Source organism: Pristis pectinata, chromosome 4, assembly GCF_009764475.1.
Source record: "Pristis pectinata isolate sPriPec2 chromosome 4, sPriPec2.1.pri, whole genome shotgun sequence".
Taxonomy (NCBI): Eukaryota; Metazoa; Chordata; class Chondrichthyes; order Rhinopristiformes; family Pristidae; genus Pristis; species Pristis pectinata.
Genome location: NC_067408.1, coordinates 113,360,655 through 113,383,779, shown reverse-complemented (window position 1 = coordinate 113,383,779; position 23,125 = coordinate 113,360,655). Strand labels below are relative to the sequence as shown.

The 23,125-nt window shown below is 44.3% G+C and overlaps 1 protein-coding gene across 1 annotated transcript in view; it reads left to right on the top strand.

The window, feature by feature from the left end:
- Positions 1-3,313: 3,313 nt before the first annotated feature.
- The window catches only part of LOC127570032 (ATP-binding cassette sub-family G member 1), a 60,020-nt gene continuing 40,208 nt past the window's right edge, over positions 3,314-23,125 (top strand). The window contains exons 1-2 of the mRNA XM_052015244.1: positions 3,314-3,516; positions 5,076-5,300. Of these exons, the coding sequence (XP_051871204.1) occupies positions 5,081-5,300 (220 nt within the window). The 5' untranslated portion in view covers positions 3,314-3,516; positions 5,076-5,080. The remainder of the gene's footprint in view (positions 3,517-5,075; positions 5,301-23,125) is intronic.

The following is a 23,125-nucleotide window of genomic DNA, read 5'->3' as shown; positions in this document are numbered from 1 at the left end:
GCATTTATTGTCCATCCCCATTTGATCATGGGATGTGGATGTTGCTGACAATGCCAGCATTTATTGTCCATCCCCAAGTGTTCATGGGAGGCGGATGTTGCTGACAATGCCAGCATTTATTGCCCATCCCCATTTGATCATGGGATGTGGATGTTGCTGACAATGCCAGCATTTATTGTCCATCCCCAATTGTTCATGGGAGGCGGATGTTGCTGACAATGCCAGCATTTATTGTCCATCCCCAATTGTTCATGGGAGGCGGATGTTGCTGACAATGCCAGCATTTATTGTCCATCCCCAATTGTTCATGGGAGGCGGATGTTGCTGACAATGCCAGCATTTATTGTCCATCCCTAGTTGCAAATGACACAAACATTGGTGGTGTTGCGGATAGTGTAGATGATTGCCAAAGGATACAGTGGAATATGGATCATTTGCAGGTATGGATGGAGAAATGACAGATGGAGTTTAATCCAGGCAAGTGTGAGGTGTTGCACTTTGGGAGATAAAATGCAAAGAGAAAGTACACAGTTAATGGCAGGACCCTTGTGTTGATGTACAGAGGGATCTTGGAGTCCAAGTTCATAGCTCCCCGAAAGTGGCTGCATAGGTTGATAAGGTGGTAAAGTAATTGTAAGGCATGATTGCCTTTATTAGTCAAGGCAGTGAATTCAAGAGTAGGAAGTTATGTTGCAGCTTTATAAAACTCTGATTAGTCCATATCTGGAGTATGACATTCAGTTCTGTCTGCCCCATTATAGGAAGGATGTGGAGGCCATGGAGAAGGTGCAGCAGAGGTTCACCAGGATGCTGCTTCAGAAGTGGTGATAAGGAAGCTGGTCAGGAAGTCCAGACGTTTGGGTTGTCAACTCTGATTGCACCTATTCCTGGAAAATCCGTCACATGATCTCACTCCATCCAGCCCAGCCTCACACTCCAGCTGTTGGTTGCCCAGAAAGCATGTCAAACGATGCATCACCATCACACACCGATTGGAATCCAAATTGATTCCTCATTGCCCAGTTCACTGGTTCCTGGTTGTCAGTCAAATATGTTTGACACCACCTGCCTCTGACAATTTCCATAATTAATAAAAACAGGTCCACTTATCAAAAAATTAATTTTTAAATTGCATAGAGTCATACAGCAGGGAAACAGGCCCTTCCACCCAAATCATCTGTGCTGACCAATTTGCCTAACAGAGCTGGTTCCATTTGCCTGCGTTTGGCTCATATCCCACTGAACTTTTCCGATCCATATAACTGTCTAAATGCCTTTTAAGTGTACTAATTGTACGTGCCTCAACCACTTCCTCTGGCAGTTCGTCCCATAGAATCACCACACTCTGTGTGAAAAACTTGCCCTCAAGTCCCCCTTTAAATCTTTCCCCCCTCACTTTAAACACATGCCCTCTAGTTTTGGACTCCGCTACCCTGGGGAAAAGACTATCTACACCCCTCATGATTTTATAAACCTCTATAAGGTCACCCCTCAGCCACCTTCGCTCCAGGGGAAAACTCCCAGCCTATCCAGCCTCTCCTTATACCCCAAGCCCTCCAGTCCCAGAGACACCCTTGTGAATCTTTTCCAGTTTAATAACATCCTTCCTCTAGCAGAGTGACCAGAACTGCACAGAATACTCCAAATATGCCCAGAGCATCACGGAAACCAGCCTCCCCTCCTTGGTCTCTGTCTTTACCTTTCACTGTCTTGGTGAAGCAGCCAGCATAATCCAAGACCCCACCCACTGGGGACATTCTCTCTTCTCTCCTCTTCCGTTGGGTAGTAGATACAGGAGCCTGAAGGCACGTACCACCAGGCTCAAGGACAGCTTCTACCCCACTGTGATAAGACTATTGAACGGTTCCCTTATATGATGAGATGGACTCTGACCTTACGATCTACCTTGTTGTAACCTTGCACCTTATTGCACTGCACTTTCCCTGTGGCTGTGACACTTTACTCTGTACTGTTATTGTTTTTACCTGTACTACCTCAATGCACTCTGTACTAACTCAATGTAACTGCACCGTGTAATGAATTGACCTGTACGATCGGTATGCAAGACAAGTTCTTCACTGTACCTCGGTACAAGTGACAATAATAAACCAATACCAATACCAAATATGCACTTACCAATGTTTTGTACCTGTGATTTTTTTTACTATCCTCCTGGGAATTTTTCACCCAATTCCCTGCAGATCAATCTGTAATTCTCCAGGAGAAAAGTCAAATAACGATCTTGTATTGGCAGTAGATTGAAGACCACACAGAGGCACACAAGGAGTGGTGCAGCAAGTAGAGCCACTCCCTCGCAGCTCCAGATAGCCAGGTTCGATCCTGACCTCTGGTGCTGTCTGTGTGGAGTTTGTACCTTCTCCTTGTGACTGGGTGGGTTTCCTCCGCATGCTCCCATTCAGGGGCAATTAGGGATGGACAATAAATGCTGGCATTATCAGCAACATCCACATCCCAAACATGGACTGGGGAGCATGCCCTATGAAAACAGTTTGAGGGAACTCGGCCTTTTCTCCTTGGAGCGATGAAGGATGAGGGGGGACCTGATAGAGGTGTATAAGCTGATGAGAGGCGTTGATTGTGTGGATAGTCAGAGGCTTTTTCCCAGGGCTGAAATGGTTGCCACAAGAGGAGACAGGTTTAAGGTGCTGGGGAGTAGGTACAGAGGAGATGTCAGGGGTAAGTTTCTTACTCAGAGAGTGGTGAGTGCGTGGAACGGGCTGCCGGCAACGGTGGTGGAGGCGGATACGATGGGGTCTTTTAAGAGACTGTTGGATAGGTACATGGAGCTGAGAAAAATAGAGGGCTATGGGTAAGCCCAGTAATTTCTAAGGTAGGGGCACGTTCGGCACAGCTTCGTGGGCCGAAGGGCCTGAATTGTGCTGTAGGTTTTCTACGTTTCTATGAGAGGAGTGCCGAGTAATTGGTCGTTTTAATTGCCCCTTGGGGTGTAGAATCGGTGGGGGGGGGGGTGCGTGATGAGTTGATGGAAGTGTGTGTGGAGAATGAAAGGGGATGAGTGGACTCTGTGACTCTCAGGCGAGGAATTAAAACTGGGGAGGTGGTAAAGGAAAAACAGAGGAAGGAAGGAAGGATAAATGGAAGGAATGGGGAAGAAGGGAATGAGGAAGAAAGAGGGAGAGAGAACAGGAAGGAAGGAAGGTGAGGAAGGGGAGGGGAGGGGAGGCGGAGTGAAGCAGTCAGGGATGTGTGTCTCCGCCCCTTGAAGCTGATGGTTGGTTGGAGCAGATGCAAAACTGCCGGCAGCTGCAGAGGGATACACAGACCTGGAATGAGATAAGGTCTGTTTAGATTCTGTGGTACCAGTCCCGCTTCGGAGTTCTTGCATCCTGCTGACATTTGAGGCAACCACGCATCTTCTCTCCCCCCCCCCCCCCCCAAAGAAACCCTTATCGTTTAAACCAAATTCCAACCAACTGGCTCAAAATACTTCAATTGTGCCTCAATAAATTGCAATCGGTTCTGAACAGTCTCCGGGTGAGTTTTGCAATTTGTCTTCACTCTTTAGCTCTTGCTTTGTGTAATGTAGAATGACAGGGTTAGATGTGTTCTAACTTATCAAGGAGGTGGCGGATTAAAGGGTTGGCAAGCTTTGCAAATATTGCAAAGGACACTTTTATTATGGTTTTATTATGTGACGCATCAATGAGCCAGCGTTTAATTGCTGCTGAATATTCCCGTTGTAGATGGGAAAGTTTCTTGCAAAAACAGCAGTAATACTAAAATTGTGTCTTGTAATAAACGTGACCTGTCATTAGTCGGGGAGAGTTTCTCGTTCAATTTAGTGCAGGCACTCACTATTAATAGATCTTTTGTTTAACAGAACATTTTAAAATCGCTAAATTGGTGCAATCCAGTTTTTGAAATATTATTGTGCATTAATATTGTGCACTAGTTCGTAGATTTATATTTATGTCTGATGCACCATTAAAAACATGAATAATTTGCTGGATTTGTTCTGATTATTGGGAACCGGATAATGGATCAGACGCTCCTCCATCCCTCTTGTTCACTGGGTTTGCTTTGACCGACAGTAACCCTGCTCTTGTTTGCTTATGAGTCGCCGGGTGGGAACTTTTGTTGCTTTTTTTTTAATCGCAAGGAGGCAGAATTGAGGAATCCAAACCTCATTGCAAAAAGTTACCTACGTTGATGTAATGTTTACAATAATTACTAAATTGGGAATGACATTGCAAAATTTTTTAAAAATCAAACTTTCTCAAAAGAGGTTTAGATAGAACAGTGAATCCCATGGTGACAGAATCCTTTCTGAATTATATTTAAGTTAAATATTATTGCTAGTTTCTATACAGACCACTGATACTATTTCTGTCAGTTTTTTCTTTTATGTGGAACCTTTAATGGGACCCAGCAGCTGATCTGAACCAAAACTAGGGTGATGTGATGCATGCCACAGATTGTACAGCTCTTACCCAGCACTCTGCTGGGCCTGACCTCTGCCATATAATGGAGGAAGTCCCTGGTGTTTGAGGGGTTAATGGAAGGATGCACAGTGGGGTTGAGCCGTAGCTGAGGGGCTCCAGAAGAAGAGAGGGTGAGTGGCGCAGCTAGTAGAGCCACTGCCTCATGACTCCAATGACCTGGGTTCAGTCATGACCTCCAGTGCCGTCTGTGTGGAGTTGGTACATCTTCCCTGTGACGCATTGTCCCGCTTTCCCTTGGGTGCTCTGGTTTCCTCCCATGTGGCAAAGATGTATGTGTTGAGAAGCTAACTACCACTGTAAATTGGCCCTAATGTGTAGTAGGGTGGTCGAATGTGGGGGGAGTTGACGGAGAGGATAAAATGGGGTTGGTGTAAATAGGTGCAGACTTGGTTGGCTGAAGGTCCTGTTTCTGTAATGGATGACTAGTTCAATCTTTACTTAAGCAACTGTTACCTGTGCCTCTGTGCACAGTCGATGGGTCAAGAGATCCTGAGCGCCAGGAATGGAAGGGAAATGATTTGAAATTCAAAACAAAATCATTCACCTTTTGACAATTGTTGGTTCTGATCGAGAGTCCCATTGCCATTCTAGAAGGCATGGCGGACCCCAAGTCTGTCTGTGTTTCGGTCGATGAGGTGGTCTCGAACGGGACGGCTGCCCGGCAGATTTCCTTCTTCCAGACGCACTTGAAGAAAGTGGAGAACAAGGTGATGGAGCCCCACCGCTTCTCCTACCTGCCCAAGCGACTGGCCGTCACCATTGAGTTCAAGGACCTGTCCTACTCGGTCTCTGAGGGTCCATGGTGGAGGAAGAAAGGTAGGATAGGGAGTGGACTGTGGGTGAGCAGAACTGGAACTGAAATACTGAGTGTACTCTGATAAAGAACCTGTTAATGTTATGCTGTGCACATCTGTTATATGTTAACATTATCTGTTAGCAGTATTGGCACATAGCCAAAACAATGTGTTAATATTACAGGGGACATGTCTGTGTGTATACACGTACCACCAGGCTCAAAGACAGCTTCTGCCCCGCTGTTATAAGATGATTGAACGGACTTCTTGCACGATAAGATGGACTCTTGACCTCGCAGTCTACCTTGTTATGGTCTTGCACCTTATTGTCTGCCTGCACTGCACTTTCTCTGTAACTGTAACACTTTATTCTGCATTCTGTTATTGTTTCCCCTTGTACTACCTCATTGCACTGATGTGATGAAACGATCTAAATGGATGGCATGCAAACCAAAGGTTTTCACTGTACCTTGGTACATGTTACAATAATAAACCAATTTACCAATTGAAGAATATCATAAATCTTGTTTATGCATATATTGCTATCTTGGCTGAAACTCCCACACTGTCTCCCAATCTTATGGCTGCAGTTGACATCATTTGTATTATTTCTCCACTCCCTGTGGACCTCCCAGAAACTTCTCAGAGCTGAGGTGCAAATGGGCTGGATGGTTAACCACTGAATAGGAAGAAGGAATGTTGGCCAAGATATTCCCAACCCCTTCTCAATTAATGATGAGTGAATACTTGTTGTCTACCTAAATTTATACACCCCTCCCTGAAACGTTGAAGTGTCAGGCTGAGATGGTTTGCGACATCCCTCCTCTGCGTTGTGTTTTTCCTCGGGGAATGTCTCCTGGCTGGGATATCTGGGCATGGGCTGTGGCTAGAGTGCCCAGAGGAGGAGAAACCTTGATGGGGTGGAGGTGGAGGGTGAGGGTGAGGTCCAGACCCGCAGTAGGTGGGGGAGGGGAATGTCAGGAGGGGAGGTGTTCAGAGTTGGGGGAAGGGGGATAGCAGAGGTTTTGTGTTTAGGGATTCAGTGAAGGCTTAATTATGGGGTGAGGGGGTGAGACAGAGGGAAGGTTCTTATAAAGGGACTGAAACAGTGACCCTTTGCAGATCTGGATGGATATACCTCCTCCTATTGGCTTTACAAATCCATTGACATTCTTTTGCCTTGCCTCTGCCTGATCAGAGCACCAATTTTCAAAGTGAATGCTCCCACTTGAGTCTTAAACCTTAACTGAGACGCAAAGGATCACTTGCTTCAGGGAAGTGATTTGACTCTACAGAGTAGGCCATTGGTGAAGTAATGGAGTCATTACCCAGATTTGGTGAGGTCTAATGTATCCCACTCCATCATAAGGCCCTTAATGTCCCACTTACACTGACCCAGAGAGAAAACCTCCACCCTCACTGCCCATAGTATCCCTTAATCACAGAATTTGGAGCCAAGACTTTGACCAAACAAATTGAGCTCTCTCTGTTGAGTGAAGAACGAGCACACCAAACTGCTTTGCAGTGAGAGAAATACTTTTGAAGTTTAGTCACCTAATATAGAAGTCATAAATAAAATTGGAAAGTCCCACTTCTCTAACCCCCATTAAGCACTGTGCAGTAACACACAAGACATTACAGCTTCATAAAGCTCTGCTTAGGCCACATTTAGTATTGTGTTCAGTTCTGGTCACCTCATTATAGGAAGGATGTGGAGGCTTTGGAGAGAGTGTAGAAGAGGTTTACCAGAATGCTGCCTGGTTTGGAGGACATGAGAGGTTGAACAAGCTGTTTTCTCTCAAGCGATGGAGGCTGAGGGGAGATTTGATAGAAATTTATGTGAGGCATAGAGTATACAACCAGTATCTTTTTCCCAGCATTGAAATGTCTAGTACTAGAGGGCATGTATTTAAGTTGAGAGGGGGTAGGTTCAAAGGAGATGTGCGGGGCAAGCTTTTTTTACACAGAGTGGTGGGTGCCTGGAATTAGCTGCTAGGGGTGGTGGTGGAACATTTAAGAGACTCTTGGATAGGCTCTTGAATGTACAGAGAAGGGAGGAATATAGTCAGTGTATGGGAAGAGGGACTAGAATAATTAGGAGTCATTGGTTTAATTAGTTTGATAAAACGTCATGGGCCGAAAGGCCTATCTTGTGCTGTACTGTTCTGTGTTCCAAGATGCTGGAGGAACTCAGCGGGTAAGGCAGGATCAACATCTGCAGTCTCTTGTGTCTCCAAGTACTGAGCAGTAAAAATTATAGTTGAATATTACGGGTAGAAAATAAGAACATGTCATATTGGAACAACACCAAAAGGTGACCGTTTTCCTTAATTCTAATCAACAGATGAACTGTGGTCTGAAATTCCAATTGGTTCTGTTGACAGGGAAAGTGACCAGTGTGGGAGCTCTTGCCTTCTCTTGAAGGCTATAGATAGGCTGCAAACACAGCATTCCAGATTGTCCTGTAGGATTCCTGCTCAGTCCATTAAACTAAAATTATCTTGGATTGAGGAGAGACTTGCTCCTTTGTTTTGACCATTCTCACTTCTCTCTGCAGAGATAAAAAAGACAAATCCTTGGAACTTGCAGTGTGAAAATAGGCTATTCTGCCTGTCATGTCTGTGCTAGCTCTTTGCCAAAGCAACCGTAGAACCTAGTACAGCACAGGAACAGGCCCTACGGCCTGTGCTGGACTGTTCCATGTTCTAGAAAATGCTCAACATGTCTGTGCTGAGCTTGATGCAAAATTAAACTAAGTCTCTTCTGCCTGCACTTGATCCATATCCCTTAATTCCCTGCATATCCATGTGTCTATCTAAAAGCCTCTTGAATGCATCTATTATATTTGTTTTCACCACCACCCCTGGTCAAACACACGTTTAACTTCTTTTAATGAACAATGTTCCAGTTTGCAATATCTGAGTGAAAATAGTTCATCCAATCATAGAAAAATTTATGATGCAGAAGGAGGCCATTTGGCCCATCAGCTACCCATCCTGATCCCATCTTCCCACATAGCCCTGTAGGTCTTGGCTCTTCAAGTACTGTTTAAATGTAATGAGGGTCTCTGCCTCTCCTACTCTTTCAGGCAGTGAGTTCCAGACCCCCACCTCACCTGCTAACCTTTGTAACGATGACATAAACCCATGTCTCCATGTGTTTGACCTCTCCTCCATGGAAAATAGGTTCTTCCTATTTGTTCTATCTAAGCCTGTTGTAATTTTATACACCTTAGTTAATGCCCCTATGTGCCAAGTGAAACAACCTCAGTCTATCCAAACATTCCACACAGCTACAATTTTCCAATCCTGGAAATGTCCTAATAAATCTCTTCACCTTCTCCAGTGGAATCGCATCCTTCCTGTAATGTGGTGACCAGAACTGTACACGAGGCTCAGACTGTGCCCCAACAGTCTCGTCCCTCCTCTAGATCAATGATTTTTAAATCTCTTATTAGTGACCCCACTCCCCAGTGAGAGCAGTTTTTCTGTCTTCCCTATCTTGAGACCTTTGACTGTCCTCTGTTCGTGAGAATAGTCCTATTCTTGCAACTAAAATAACTCAACACCTGAAAATATGCTGATTTAAACCTTTCTTGCTGCCCTTATTTACACTGCTGTAGCTGAGATCTAACTGATGATTAATAACCGTTGGCTCTTTAGTTTGTATATTCAATTCCTAAATAAACCCAGAACTTTTTACCCACATCATCCTGCTCGTTTAAAAGGTTGGGTTAATGAAGGTCCCTTCACCACTGTGAAGCACATGTCTGTTTTAGATTTTTGTATCTGCAAGGTTTTTTTCCTCTGGTCTCTCGCTATTTACAACATTCTAAAAATAAGATCGCATACGAAAGACATCTTAAAATATGGGCAGAATTTGTGTTGTAATCAGGTGCAGTGCACCATAATGCAACATGGCAGCCGATAATCCTTGGTTATCATCGGTTGTTGTCCGATAGTAACCTCTTGCTGAAGCTCAGCGAGCAACCAGGAGCTGATTGGCTTCCTGTGTTGCTGTTGCCAGGCGAAAGGGAAGCAGGGATGTATTTTGAGAAGGGAGGGGTTTGAACTAAGTGTATGTGCGAATTCACAAGCTGGTGCTTTTCATGTGTTGTGGAAAAAAATAATGATGCATTACAGCAGTCTTTTGCACTGAATGCCCCAGCAATGTTGTCTGCGAGAGAGAGAGAGATAAATAGAGAGAGACCTGCTATTGTGACCCACCGGATCAATGAGATTGGATGGCTGCGCCTGCCAATCACCCTGCAACCCTATTACCATGACGATGGCCAAGGTCAGAGGTTTATTCAAGCCTCGTATTGTACCCATCCCTGTATCTAGCCGTCTGTTATGCATAAAGGAGAAGTTGCAACATTATCACCATCCTCCTACCCTTTATTAATTCAAATTCTGATTTACTTAATTTCTTAATTCGCCCTTAGTGGCTGCCTCTCAAATTACTGGAAATTTAATTACTCGGGTGTGGAACAAAAAAAAATATTCTGGCAATGGACTGCAAGATCTGAACATTAATAGTTAGTTGTCGCAAATGCAGTGAAGGTGAGTCATAGAATCACGGGAATATTATACAGGGATGCTGATGTTCAAAGGGACCTGGGGTACTTGCACACAAGCCATTGAAAACTAACTTGTAGGTGCAACAGGCAATTAGGAAGTCAGGTGGTATGTTGGCCTTTATTGAAAGAGGGAATAAAAGCCAATGTACCACTTGCCTTTCTAATTGCCTGCAGAAGATTGAAGTCTCACTACAGTTGTGAAGAGCTTTGGTGAAGCTACGATGAGCATATTTGCACAGTTTGGGTCACCTTACCCAAATAGAGTGGACAGCCAGCGTCTCTTTCCCAGGGCACCAATGCTCAATACTAGAGGGCATGTCTTTAAAGTAATGGGTGGGAAGTTCAAGGGAGATATCAGAGGAAGGTTGTTTACCCAGAGAGTGGTTGGGGCGTGGAATGCGCTGCCTGGGGTGGTGGTGGAGGCAGGTACGTTGGTCAAATTCAAGAGATTACTAGATAAGCATATGGAGGAATTTAAAATAGAGGGATATGTGGGAGGAAGGAGTTAAATACTTAGGCGAGGTTTAAAAGTCAGCACAACGTTGTGGGCTGAAGGGCCTGTATTGTGCTGTACTGTTCTATGAAAAGATAGACTTGGTGTCCAGGGAGAGGAGCGAAGATTCACCAGTTTGATTCCTAGGATGGTGGAACAGGGATGAGTTGAGGTTGTGTCACGGTTTACGTCGGCCAGGCCTCTGTTCTCTTGAGTGAGAAAATGAGAGGCTACCTCATTCAGATGCACAAAATACCTGGAGGGCTTTAGAGGGTCGATGTGGGGAAGATGTTTCTGTTGGGTAAGGATTCTAGACCGAGGCATCAGAGTCTCAAAATAAGGGTTTGATCGTTTAGGGTTGAAATGAGGCAGAATTCCTTCAGTCAGCACTGAACCTTTAGAATTCTCCATCCCAGAGGGCTGTTTTGAGGGTTAGTCATTGTTTGCATTCAAAAGAGAATTTGATAGAATTCAGGATATTAAGGGAATCCAGGGACAAAGTGCAGAAAAACAATGAGGGAGAAGATCTGTCTTGATCACAAGTTGTCGAGTTTAATGTCATGTGCACAAGTACATGTGTGCACAGGTGCAGTGAAAAACTTACTTGCAGCAGCATCACAGGCACATAGCATTGGAGACACAACGTTCACAAGAAAAACATAAATTAAACAGAAATTATACAAGGCAGAACACAATTAGAACAAACAAAAACCCAAAGTCCAATGAGGTACAAAGTGGTCATAGTGTTGCTGTACTGAGGTAGGGATTAAGGTTGTGTAGATTGGTTCAAGAACCGAATGGTTGAAGGGAAGCAGCTTTTCTTGAACCTGGTGGTGTGGGACTTCAGGCTTCTGTACCTCCTACCCGATGGTAGCTGCGAGAAGATGGCTTTGCCTGGAATTTTTTGATCTTTTGGAATGGTGGGGCAGGCTTGAGGGGCTAAATGGTTTCCCCCTACTCCTTTTATGCTTGGAGTATGTCACTCCACTCTTTAAGGAGGGAGGGTGGCAAAAGACAGAAATTATAGGCCAGTTAGCCTAACTTCAGTGGTTGGTAAGATGTTGGAGTCCATTATTAAGGATGAGGTTTCAGGATACTTGGAAGATCGTGATAAAATAGGCCGAAGCCAGCATGGTTTCCTTAAGGGAAGATCTTGCCTGACAATTCTGTTGGAATTCTTTAAGGGAGTAACAGGCAGGATAGACAAAGGAGAGCAACTGGATGTTGTTCACTTGGATTTTCGGAAGGCCTTTGACAAGGTGCCGCACATGAAGCTGCTAAACAAGATAGGAGCCCTTGGCATGACAGGAAAGGTACTAGCAATGGATAGAAGATTGGCTGACTGGCAGAAGGCAAAGAATGGGGGCCTTTTCTGGTTGGCTGCCGGTGACTAGTGGTGTCCCACAGATCATTGTTAGGTCCACTACTTCTCACGTTATACGTTAATGATCTGGATGACGGAATTGAGGGCTTTGTGGTCAAGTTTGCAGATGATATAAAGATAGGCAGATAGCGTTGAGGAAACAGTGAGTCTGCAGAAGGACTTGGACAGGTTGGGAGAATGGGCAAAGAAGTGGCAGATGGGGAAGCGTATGGTCATGCACATTGGTAGAAAGAATAAAGGCGTAGACTAATTTCTAAATGAGGAGAGAATTCAGAAATCAGAGGGGCAAAGGGACTTGGAAATCCCAGTGCAGGATTCCCTGAAGGTTAACTTGCAGGTTGAGTTGGTAGTAAGGAAGGCAAATACAATGTTTGCATTCATTTTGAAAGGACTAGAATATAAAAGGAAGGATGTAATGCTGAGGCTTTATAAGGTGTTGATCAGACCACATTTGGAGTATTGTGAGCAGTTTTGGGCCCCATATCTGAGGAAGAATGAGCTGGCGTTGGAGAGGGTCCAGAGGAGGTTTACAAAAATGATCCTCGGAACGAAAGGGTTAATGTCTGAGGAGTGTTTGGCTCTGGGCCTCTACTCGCTGGGGTTGAAATGGATGAGAGAGGATCTCATTGAAACCTACTGAATATTGAAAGGCTTGGATAGAGTGGATGTGGAGAGGATGTTTCCAGTAGTGGGAGAGTCTAGGACCAGAGGGCACAGCCTCAGAATAGAAGGACATCCCTTTAGAACAGAGATGAGGAGGAATTTCTTTAGCCAGAGGGTGGTGAATCTGTGGAAATCATTGCCACAAACAGCTGTGGAGCCCAAGTCATTGGGTATCTTAAAGCAGAGGTTGATAAGTTCTTGATTAATAAGGGCATCAAGAGTTACGTGTAGAAGGCAGGAGAATGGGGCTGTGAGGGAAAAATAAATCGGCCATGATCAAATGGCGGAGTAGACTCGAAGGGCCGAATGGCCAAATTCTGCTCCTCTTTCTTATGGTCCTAACCCTATGCTCTCTAGTTCTAAATTCCCCTCCCGGGGGAGAAAAGATCCTGACTATCTTTCTTATCCACGCCCCTCACAATTTTATTAACTTCTATAAGGTCACCCTTCAGCCTCCTGCATAAATTGGTAAATTGGTTTATTATTGTCACATGTACCGAGGTATAGTGAAAAACTTGTTTTGCATACAGTTCGTACAGATCAATTAATTACAACAGTGCATTGAGGTAGTACAAGGTATAACAATGCAGAATAAAGTGTTACAGTTACAGAGAAAGTGCAGTGCAGACAGACAAGGTGCAAGGTCACAACGAGGTAGATTATGAGGTCAAGAGTCCATCTTATTGTGCTAGGGGACCATTCAATAGCCTTATAACAGCGGGCTAGAAGCTGTCCTTAAGCCTGGTGGTACGTGCTTTCAGGCTTTTGTATCTTCTGCTTGGTGGGAGGGGAGAGAAGAGAGAATGTCCGGGGTGGGTGGGGTCTTTGATTATGCTGGCTGCTTTACTGAGACAGTGAGAATTATAGACAGTGTCCGTGGAGGGGAGGCTGGTTTCTGTGATGTGCTGAGCTGTGTCCACAACTCTCTGCAGTTGCTTGTGGTCACATGCAGAGCAGTTGCCATTTCCAAGCTGTTCCAGTGAGAATAAACGCAGCCTATCCAATCTCTTTGTAATTATCGCCCTCTATTCCAGGCAACATCCTGGTGAATCTCTTCTGCACTCTCAATTGTTGCCACGTTCTTGCAGTAGTGTGGTAACCAACACTGTACTCAATAGTCCAAGTGCAGTCCAACCAATATTTGGTACAACTGCAACGTGATGTACCTTTATTATATTCATTGTGTCAGCCAATGAGGGCAAGCAAACCAAATGCCTTTTTTACTGCCTGTCCCCCTATCTTGCTGCATTTTGGGAGTTGCTCCCACAGTCTCTTTGTACAGCTATCACATTTGGCAGCTTCCAAAGTCCCTGCCATTTTCTCTGCATGTTGGTATTGGTTTATAATTGTCACTTGTACCGAGGTACAGTGAAAAACTTGTCTTGCATACTGTTCATACAGATCAATTCATTGAGATAGTACAGGGTAAAAACAATAACCGAATACAGAGTAAAATGTCACAGCTACAGGGAAGTGCAGTGCAGGTAGACAATAAGGTGCAAGGTCATAACAAGGTAGATTGTGAGGTCAGGAGTCCATCTCATCGTATAAGGGAGCTGTTCAATAGTCTTAGCACAGTGGAATAGAAGCTGTCCTTGAGCCTGGTGGTATGTGCTCTCAGGCTCTTGTATCTTCTGCCTGATGGGAGAGGAGAGAAGATCTGGTTGGGTGAGGTCTTTGATTATGCTGGCTGCTTAACCAAGGCAGCGAGAGGTATAGAGAGAGTCCATGGAGGGAAGTCTGGTTTCTGTGATGCGCTGGGCTGTGTCCACAACTCTCTGCGGTTTCTTGCGGTCCTGGGCAGAGCAGTTGCCATACCAAGCCATGATGCATCCAGATAGGATGCTTTCTATGGTGCATCGCTAAAAGTTGATAAGTGTCAAAGGGGATGTGCCGAATTTCTTCAGCCTCCTGAAGAAGTCGAGGTGCCGGTGAGCTTTCTTGGCCGTGGCGTCCTCGTGGTTGGATCAGGGCTGGCTATTGGTGATGTTCACTCCTAGGAATTTAAAGCTCTCAACCCTCTCGATCTCAGCAGCATTGATGTAGACAGGTGCATGTACACTGCCCCCTTTCCTGAAGTCTTTTGTTTTGCTGACATTGAGGGGAAGGTTGTTTTTTGCAGAAGTTAATTTCCAATGTTCATTACCTCATGCCTGCTGGATTAAATTCCATCTGCCTCTGCTCTGCCCAACCATTCAGCTGGTCCGTATCCTTTGAAGATCCTTTATTTTCTGATAACAACCTGATGGATGAAAAAGTGTGTTCCCTCATAACAGGGTGGCTGTAGAAGACCATTGGAGGATGGTGTAATCAACTGTGTCAGAAGTTGCAGGCAGGTTGAGAAACATCTCAGTCGCCACATCGGAGTCTGATACATGAATTTTAATACTGGAGGGATTCAAATAAGATTTGCATGTTTTGATTCGAGTCCTTGATTTGCTAACATTCTTCACACTGTGGATTAAAGTGCTGCAAGTCTGAAGTGAGAACATTAGTTTTCTGGAAATTCAAGCAAAACATCGAACATTACAGCACAGTACAGGCTCTTCAGCCCACGATGTTATGCCGACATTTTATCCTGCTGTAATATCATGCTAACCCTTCCCTCCCACATAGCCCCCCATTTTTCTATTATTCATGTGGCTATCTAAAAGCCTCCTAAATGTCCCTAATGTATTTGCCCCCACAACCTCTGCTGGCAGTGCGTTCCACGCACCCACCACTCTGTGTCAAAAAAAAACTTACCTCTGATGTCCCCCTTATTATCTTCCTCCAATCACCTTAAAATTATGTCCCCTCCTGTTAGCCATTGTCGCCCTGGGAAAAAAAGTCTCTGACTGCCCACTCGATCTATACCTCATCTTGTACACCTCTATCAAGTCACCTCTCATCCTCCTCCTCTCCAAAGAGGAAAGCCCTAGCTCGCACAACCGATCCCCATAAGACATGAGGAAACACAAGAAAATTTCATTTGAACTTCTTGACAAAACCGATAACCGGCTGTGGAGGCAATTAAGTCTCTGAATGAGACCGTGAAAGAAAGGTAGGGAGAAAATAGAGATAAAGAGAAGGATGATGAATGTGATAGATTACTGCAGCCCGTCTGTTTTCCACCTGTGGAGAGATTAATCAGGTCTTTCGCTCTGCTTCTGTCTCCACAGATGCTGCCTGACCTGCTGAATATTTCCAGCATTTTCTATTTCAATTTCTCATTTCCAGCATCTGTAGATTTTTTGCTTTTGTTTCCCTCTGTTCTGCTCCATTTTTAACTTGATCATTGTGAGTCATTCAGGCAGGCTTCGGCCACGTAGTGCTTGATCCTGGGAGGAAGGCTAAGTAAATTGCACTGATCAGAATTGAACGTTGATGGTGTTGAGGCATTTCCTTACACGGGCAAGCATGTTTCGCTGGGTCTGTGATATTTGTTCCACAAGCACAGCAGTGTATTTTAGAGAGCTGAGAGACCACATGCAGTGGGTTGGCATACAGTCCTTTATACTAAAGACAGATCGTTTAATTGTGCAGTAATAGGAATAATTGAAATCACTGTAAAGCAAATGAGTGGGCTGTGTAAAACTGGATGTCACCCCCAACTGTGTGATGGGTGTCAGCCTAAAGTTCCGACAGCCATCTGCCACCTTTTTATCTCCGATTTAAGCTCCCAGGACCTTGGTCTATTCATTATCCCTCATTGCTTTTGTATTGACCTGAGAAGCATTAACGAACAGCTGGCTGTAATTGGTTCCCAGCTGCATCTGGTTATTGGCGGTGCACAGGCAGCAGTGAACCTGAACAGGGTAACCTGAGGTACACAAGTTGGCCATGAAGCCTCTCATTTCTGCTCTGACAGAAATTAGATCTGACCACAGTGGCCAGTAACTGGACTCTGTTTCTCCACCATATCCTTTGAGAATCTTGCTGATCAGAAATCTGTTGATCTCAAAGCTCCCCATTGTCCAGGAACTTTTGCTGACTTTTGAAGGAGAGAATATCAGATTTTTATCATGGTCTTTGACAAACCATGGAGGTTAATCCGGGCAGGTGTGAGGTGTTGAACTTTGGGAGATCAAATGTAAAGGGACAGTACACGGTTATTGGCAGGATCCTTAACAGTGTTAATGTATAGATGGATCTTGGGGTCCAAGTCCACAGCTCCCTGAAAGTGGCTGCACAAGTCGATAGGGTGATAAAGGCAGTGTACGGCATACTTGCCTTTATTGGTCAAGCCACTGAGTTTGAGTCAAGAAGTTATGTTGCAACGTTATGAAATCTTTGGTTAGGCTGCATCTGGAGTATCGCATTCAATTCTGGTCACCCCATTATAGGAAGGATGTGGAGGCTCTGGAGAGGGTGGAGATGAGGCTTAGCAGGACACTGCCTGGATTAGAGGGCATGTTCTATAAGGAGAGGTTGAACAAACATGGGTTGTTTTCTCTGGAGCGAGGGAGGCCAGATAGAAGTTTATAAAATTATGAGAGGCATAGATAGAGTAGACAGCTGGTATCTTTTCCCCAGGGTCAAAATGTCTAATACTAGAGGGCATGCATTTTAAGGTGAGTAGGGGGTAAGTGAAAAGATGTGCGGGGCAAGTTTTTTTTACACAGTGATGAGTGCCTGGAATGTGCTGCCAGGGTGGTGGTGGAGGCAAATACGATAGAGGCATTTTAAGAGCCTGTTAAATAGGCACATGTAACATCTGCAGAGGATAGAAGGATATGGACAGTGTGCAAGCAGAAGGAATTAGTTTAATTAGGTATCATTAGCTTAATTAGTTCGGCACTACATTGTGGGCCGAAGGGCCTGTTTGCGCTGTTCTATGTTCTAACTGCTTCTTGGTTTCCATCCTTGCCTTCCAGTTATGTCCCTCTGGTGCTGAGTTTCCCATAAAAAGCAAATAGTGCTTCTTGTATAGATCTCATCAAATAATTGTAAACATAGCAACGACTGGCTTGCTTGGGGGGGGGGTGGGCGTTATGAGTATGTACCAAGGGATTGGAGTCAGGTCAAGTAAGGACAGCAGGTTGCCTGGTGTGTGTTTTATACCAGGGCAGATGAGAACATTATTGAATCTATTGGGTTGTTAGGACAATCCAGTGCAGATGGATGATTTCTGTTTCCAACAGTGCCTTCCCTGATGCACCATCACCATGTATACAAACATTTATGTTGAATTTCATAAGGTGCAGTAACAGACTAGTCAGCCTCAATCCTGAGCTGGTATTAATGCTTCACAAGAGCTTCCACCCATCTTCCTCATCTCACCCCATCAAGCCATTGTTATCTGACAATATCTATTTGCTGCCACCACTCCCTGTGAAACCCAAGCTCCCCATTTTGACTGCTCTCTGGGTGAAAAAGTGTCCTCTGAATTCTTTGCTGCCTCCACAGAATAACAGAATGGTTGCAGAGTGTGGCGTCGTGTTAGTGTCGGCTTGAAGCATGAATAATCACCTTCTCCCACTCCCCCACCTTCTCCCTACAGTCCTGCAAATGTTTTCCTTTAAGATGCTTATCAAGCTCCAAATATTCAATCTACCTCCGCTCTCCCCCGGCACGGCAATCCAGGTCTTAATCACCTGCATAAGAAAAAGTTTTGCCGTGTTGGTTCTTTTGTCGATCACCTTCGTTCTTTGCACATGCAGTCAGTACCTGGTATCAGTGCACAGTCTGTACAGAACAGCTGCAGGAAGCCACCTTGTTAAGTGGTCTGGACCGACTCAACACAGCTGTGGTAAGAGCTTGAATCTTTTGCTTTTGATGTCCCTGGGCACCATGATTGAAGAGAAAGAGGGGCAAAGAAGTCGAGCACTTCCTTGTTCAGGTACTCCATACCATTAAAGAAGGGGGCACTGTATGCTTGCCCATAATACAATCAGTGAAGGTGCTTGCTGAAGGAATATGATGTCAATGTACTGGGAATCAACACAAATCACATCCATGTTCTCATTATTTCTGTTCACTGATAGATTGGATCAACCCTTCCTCTAATTCATGCAGCTCATTATAAACTAGATAGCTCAAGTTATGCAAGAGACCTTTGAAGAGATTCAGTACGAGGTTCTTTTAAGGTGAGAGGCGGTAGGTTCAGAACAGGTGTTTTTTACTGAGAGAGTGGTGGATGCCTGGAATGCGTTGCCTGATAGGGTGGTGGAGGCAAATTCATTGGGGGCTTTTAAGAGGGCCTTGGATGGGCACATGAATGAGAGGAAAATAGAGAGATATGGGCATTCTGTAGATAGGAGGGATGAACTATGTCGGCACAACATTGTGAGCCAAAGGGTCTGTTCTGTGCTGTACTGTTCCATGTTCTTTGTCCCTGAGCTATTGGCCCTTCTTCCAAAGTATACAGTTTCTGTCTATTCTGTTTAGATCCTTCATGATTTTAAGTACATCCATCACATCCCATTTTTGACCTCCTCTGTTCCAAGGAGAACAATCCTGGCTTGGTGTCATGGAGTCACAACAGCACGGAAACAGGCCCTTTGGCCCAACTCATCCATGCCGACTGTGTTGCCCAGCGAGCTAGTTCCATCTGCCTATGTTTGCCCCATAGCCCTCTAAACCTCTCCTATCCTGTACTTATGGCGTTTAAATGTTGTAATGTGCCCGCCTCAGCCACAATCCCTGGCAGCTCATTTCTAAGTACGCACCACTCTTTGCATGACAAAGCTGCCCTAATGTCCCTTTTAAATCTCTCCCCCTAATCTTAAAACTATGCCCTTTTGTTATTAACATTCCCTCCCTGGGGGAAAAAGACTGTGTGCTTTCACCCTGTCTATGCCCCTCATGATCTTGTATATATCAGGTCACCCCTTTGGAAGAAGCTTCTGTAAAGTTCCCCAAAATCATTCTGGTAGATCTTTTCTGCACACCTTCCAAAGCCTTTAGATCTTTTCTAAACATGAGTTGCTTAGAATTGGATACTCCAAACATGACAGTCAGTGTTTTATTATGCTTGCTGTTATATTCTGTAGCTTTTTATAAAACACAGGATCGGTCCTGCCTTTGTCAACATGCCCTGCCATCTTCAATGACTTATGAGCATATGTTCTCAGATCTCTCTGTATGCCTGTTAGAACTGTGTCCTGTAATTTACATTGCTAATCCTCACTCCTTCTACCAGAGTGTAATGCTTCACACTTTTGTGTCAAATATCACCTGCCATGTGTCTCCCCATTTCTTAAAGTCTATTGCTATCTCTGCATTTTGCAAACTTTGAAGTTTTGAATCATTACTAAAACCTTCAAATCCCTCCTCATTCTTCTTCAAAGTTGAGTTTATTGTCATATGTACAAGTCCATGTGTGCACAGGTGCAATGAAAAACTTACTTGCAGCAGCATCACAGGTGCATAGCATCATATAAGCAGCATTCACAAGAAAAACAAACATTAAACATATAATTTTACAAAAAAATCACTATTAGAAGGAAAAAAAACAAAGTCCATTTTACTGCAAAGTGATCAGTGATCATAGTGTTGCTAAACTGTAGTGATTAGGGTTCTGTCGGTTGATTCAAGATCCAAATGGTTGAAGGGAAGTAGCTGTTCTTGAACCTGGTGGTGTGGGACTTCAGGCTTCTGTACCTCCTGTCTGATGGTAGCTGTGAGAAGATGGCACGGCCTGGATGGTGGGGATCTTTGGTGGATGTTGCCTTGAGGCAGCGCTCCCTGTAGCTTCTACCAATGGTGAGGAGGGATGTGCCCGTGATCTAGTGGGCTGAGTCCACTACTCTGCAGCTTCTTACATTCCTGTGCATTTGAATTGCCATCCCAAACCATGATATTACCAGTCAAGATGCTTTCAACAGTACACCTGCAGAAGTTTGTTAGTGTTCAGTGACAATCCAAATCTCCTTAACCTTCCAAGAAAGTAAAGATGCAGGCACACTTTCCTTACGATTGCATCTATATGCTGGACTCAGGACAGGAATTCCAATATGTTAAGGCCCAGGAATTTAAAGCTGCTGACTCTCTCCAACACTGATCCCCCAATATAGACTGGCACTTGTTTGCCCTCCTTCCCCTTCCTGAAGTCAACAATCAGCTCTTTAGTTTTGCTGACATTGGATGAGAGGTTGTTATTGAGGTACTGCTCAACCAGGTGTCCCACCTTGCTCCAGTAAGCTGACTCATCGCCACTTATCATTGACAATACCCTTGTCTCCAATGGGGGTAAAAAAATTCTCCCCTTCATGATTTTATAAACATTTGTTAAATTTTCTGGACAGGAGGCAAGACAGTCCAAACTCTCTTGCCATCAGGTCACTTACTTTCATTTCTCATGGGGTCAGCTTTGTTGTTATCCCCATTTTGAAACAGATTTTTTACTGCAGACTTCGTGACTCTATCGTGTGAAAAATGAGTCAGTCATGGAATTGTCTTGAGCTAATGGCTCTACCTCAAATTCAATACTTTCAGAATTGTGTAGAATTTCTTTGCAGGGAGCAACCACTATGCTCAACCATTAGTGATAGACTTGTAAGAGTTTATTGACTGCATATGCGACAGTCTTATCCCCACAACTTTGCCCTGTTTCCAGTGAATCGAAGGTTTTCCATCACAGCCTGTGTAATCATTTACAAATGTCATCTTGCAGTCTGCTTCATTCGTTTTAATATTTCATTCCACAGCCGAACAACCTGCCCCCTCTCCTAAATCTCCTAAAATTTTAATGTGTTCTGGACTCTCCATCCTTGGGAACATTAATTGAGAATTGGTAATGTATCATTAAACATTGAACACGTTTTATCTCTCTGTGTTCACAGAGAACCCCTGTGTGTTCACAGAGAACTCCATGAACCTATTGGGCAGCAGAGTTGTATAGTGGGCCTGCTTTTCAAACAATGCAACAGTTTTGAGTGTTTGAGTTATAAACAGAGATTCGATAGGCTGGGACTATTTTCCCTGGTACAGAGCGGTGACCTTACAGAGGGATATAAAACTATGATGGGCATAGGTAGGAAAGATGGTCACAGCCGCTTTCCGGGGTAGGAGAGTCTAAAACTAGAGTGGAAAGATTTAAAGGGGATCTGAAGGGCAAGTTTTTCACACAGAGGGCAGTGGATATATAGGACGAGCTGCCAGAGGAGGTGGCAGAGGCAGGTACAATTACCAACATTAAGAACCATTTGGACAGGTTCATGGATAGGAAAAGTTTAGAGGGATATGAGCCAAACCCAGACAAATGGGATTAGTTTAGATAGGCATCTTGGTTAGTATCGATGAGTTGGGCCAAAGGGCCTGTTTCCATGCTGTATAACTTCATGTATCTCTGAATCTATTTCACAGGCATTCAGTCTGCCTGCCAAAAAGTCACAGCAACAATTTAGCAACTGAACTTTTTAAGTGTACTCTGTCATATTTTTGGAGGACCGCTAATGTTGTACCTTTAGTTAAGAAGTGCAGCAGGAATAATCCAAGGAACTACAGGCCAGTGAGCCTTGCATCAGTGGTGGGAAAGTTATTGTCTCTCAAATTCGGTTGAGTTGTTTAACGAGGTGACAAGAGGATTGAGGAGGGCAGGGTGGTAGATGTGGTCTACACAGACTTTAGCAACACCTCTGACAAGGTTCTAGATGTTAGGCTGATCCAGAAGGTTAGAATGCATGGGATCCAGGGTAATAACAGGATATTGATCAACTGGGAAAGTGGGAAAGGGAATGGCAGATGAAATTTAACTCGGGCAAGTGTGAAGTGATGCAATTGAGAAGTTATACAGGGAGGACATGCACGTGAATTGTTGGGCCCAGGGGAGTGTTTATGAACAGAGAGACTTGGGGGTACAAGTATATAGTTTCCTGAAAGTTGCCGGCATTGAGTACAGGAGTTGGGACATCATGTTGCAGTTATACAGAACGTTGGTTAGGCTACATTTGAAGTAGTGTGTGCAGTTCTCTCTACGCTACAGGGAAGATGTGATTAAACAACAGAAGGTGCAGAAATGGTTAACGAGGATGTTGGTTGGATTGGAAGGCTTGAGTTACAAGCAGAGATTGGATAGGCTAGGTCTGTCTTCCCTGAAGCGAAGGAGGCTAAGAGGTGACATGATAGAGGCATATAAAATTGAGGGTCAGAGATAGGGTAGATAGCCAGAGTCTGTTTCCCATGGTAGGGCTGTCTAAAACTAGACAGCATTGGTTTAAGGTGAGAGGGAGATGGTTCACTCAAAATTATTTTTCTACTGTGTAACATTTAAAGGAAAAATGAGTGTTGGAACATTATAAGAATAACATTCGGGAAGTCTGCTAGTCCAGCACCATCAAAGCACCAAGTGTGGAGGATGAACTGAGTTTGCTGTATCTTTTGCATAACAAAAATCTATATGTCCCATATTTATAATTAACAATTAAACCAGCATTAGTTGTCGCTCTTCAGAGTTCCAAACTCTTTATTTTCAAAGCTGTTTCTTGAAAAGCCTGGCTCCATCTTTTTACCCTTGCTCCCCTACCCTCCTCCCTCTCGAATGGAGTTCAGTGCAGGCAAAGACTAAAGTGTTCAAACTCAGTAACCTACTGGAAAAATAGGTGAAAGTTTAAATAACCATCTGTTCTACTCTGGTTCAAAACGGAGTCGAATGCCAGCCAGTTAAATCTGATTAATTAAATCTGAAGGGTCTATTAAGGCCGAGGGTTAATTTTACACACAGCAAGCTTGCAGACAGACCTCAGTGGGACATGTAGCCTGGGTTCTGGTTGTGCTGTGAGTGCAGAGTTAACATATAAAGCTTTG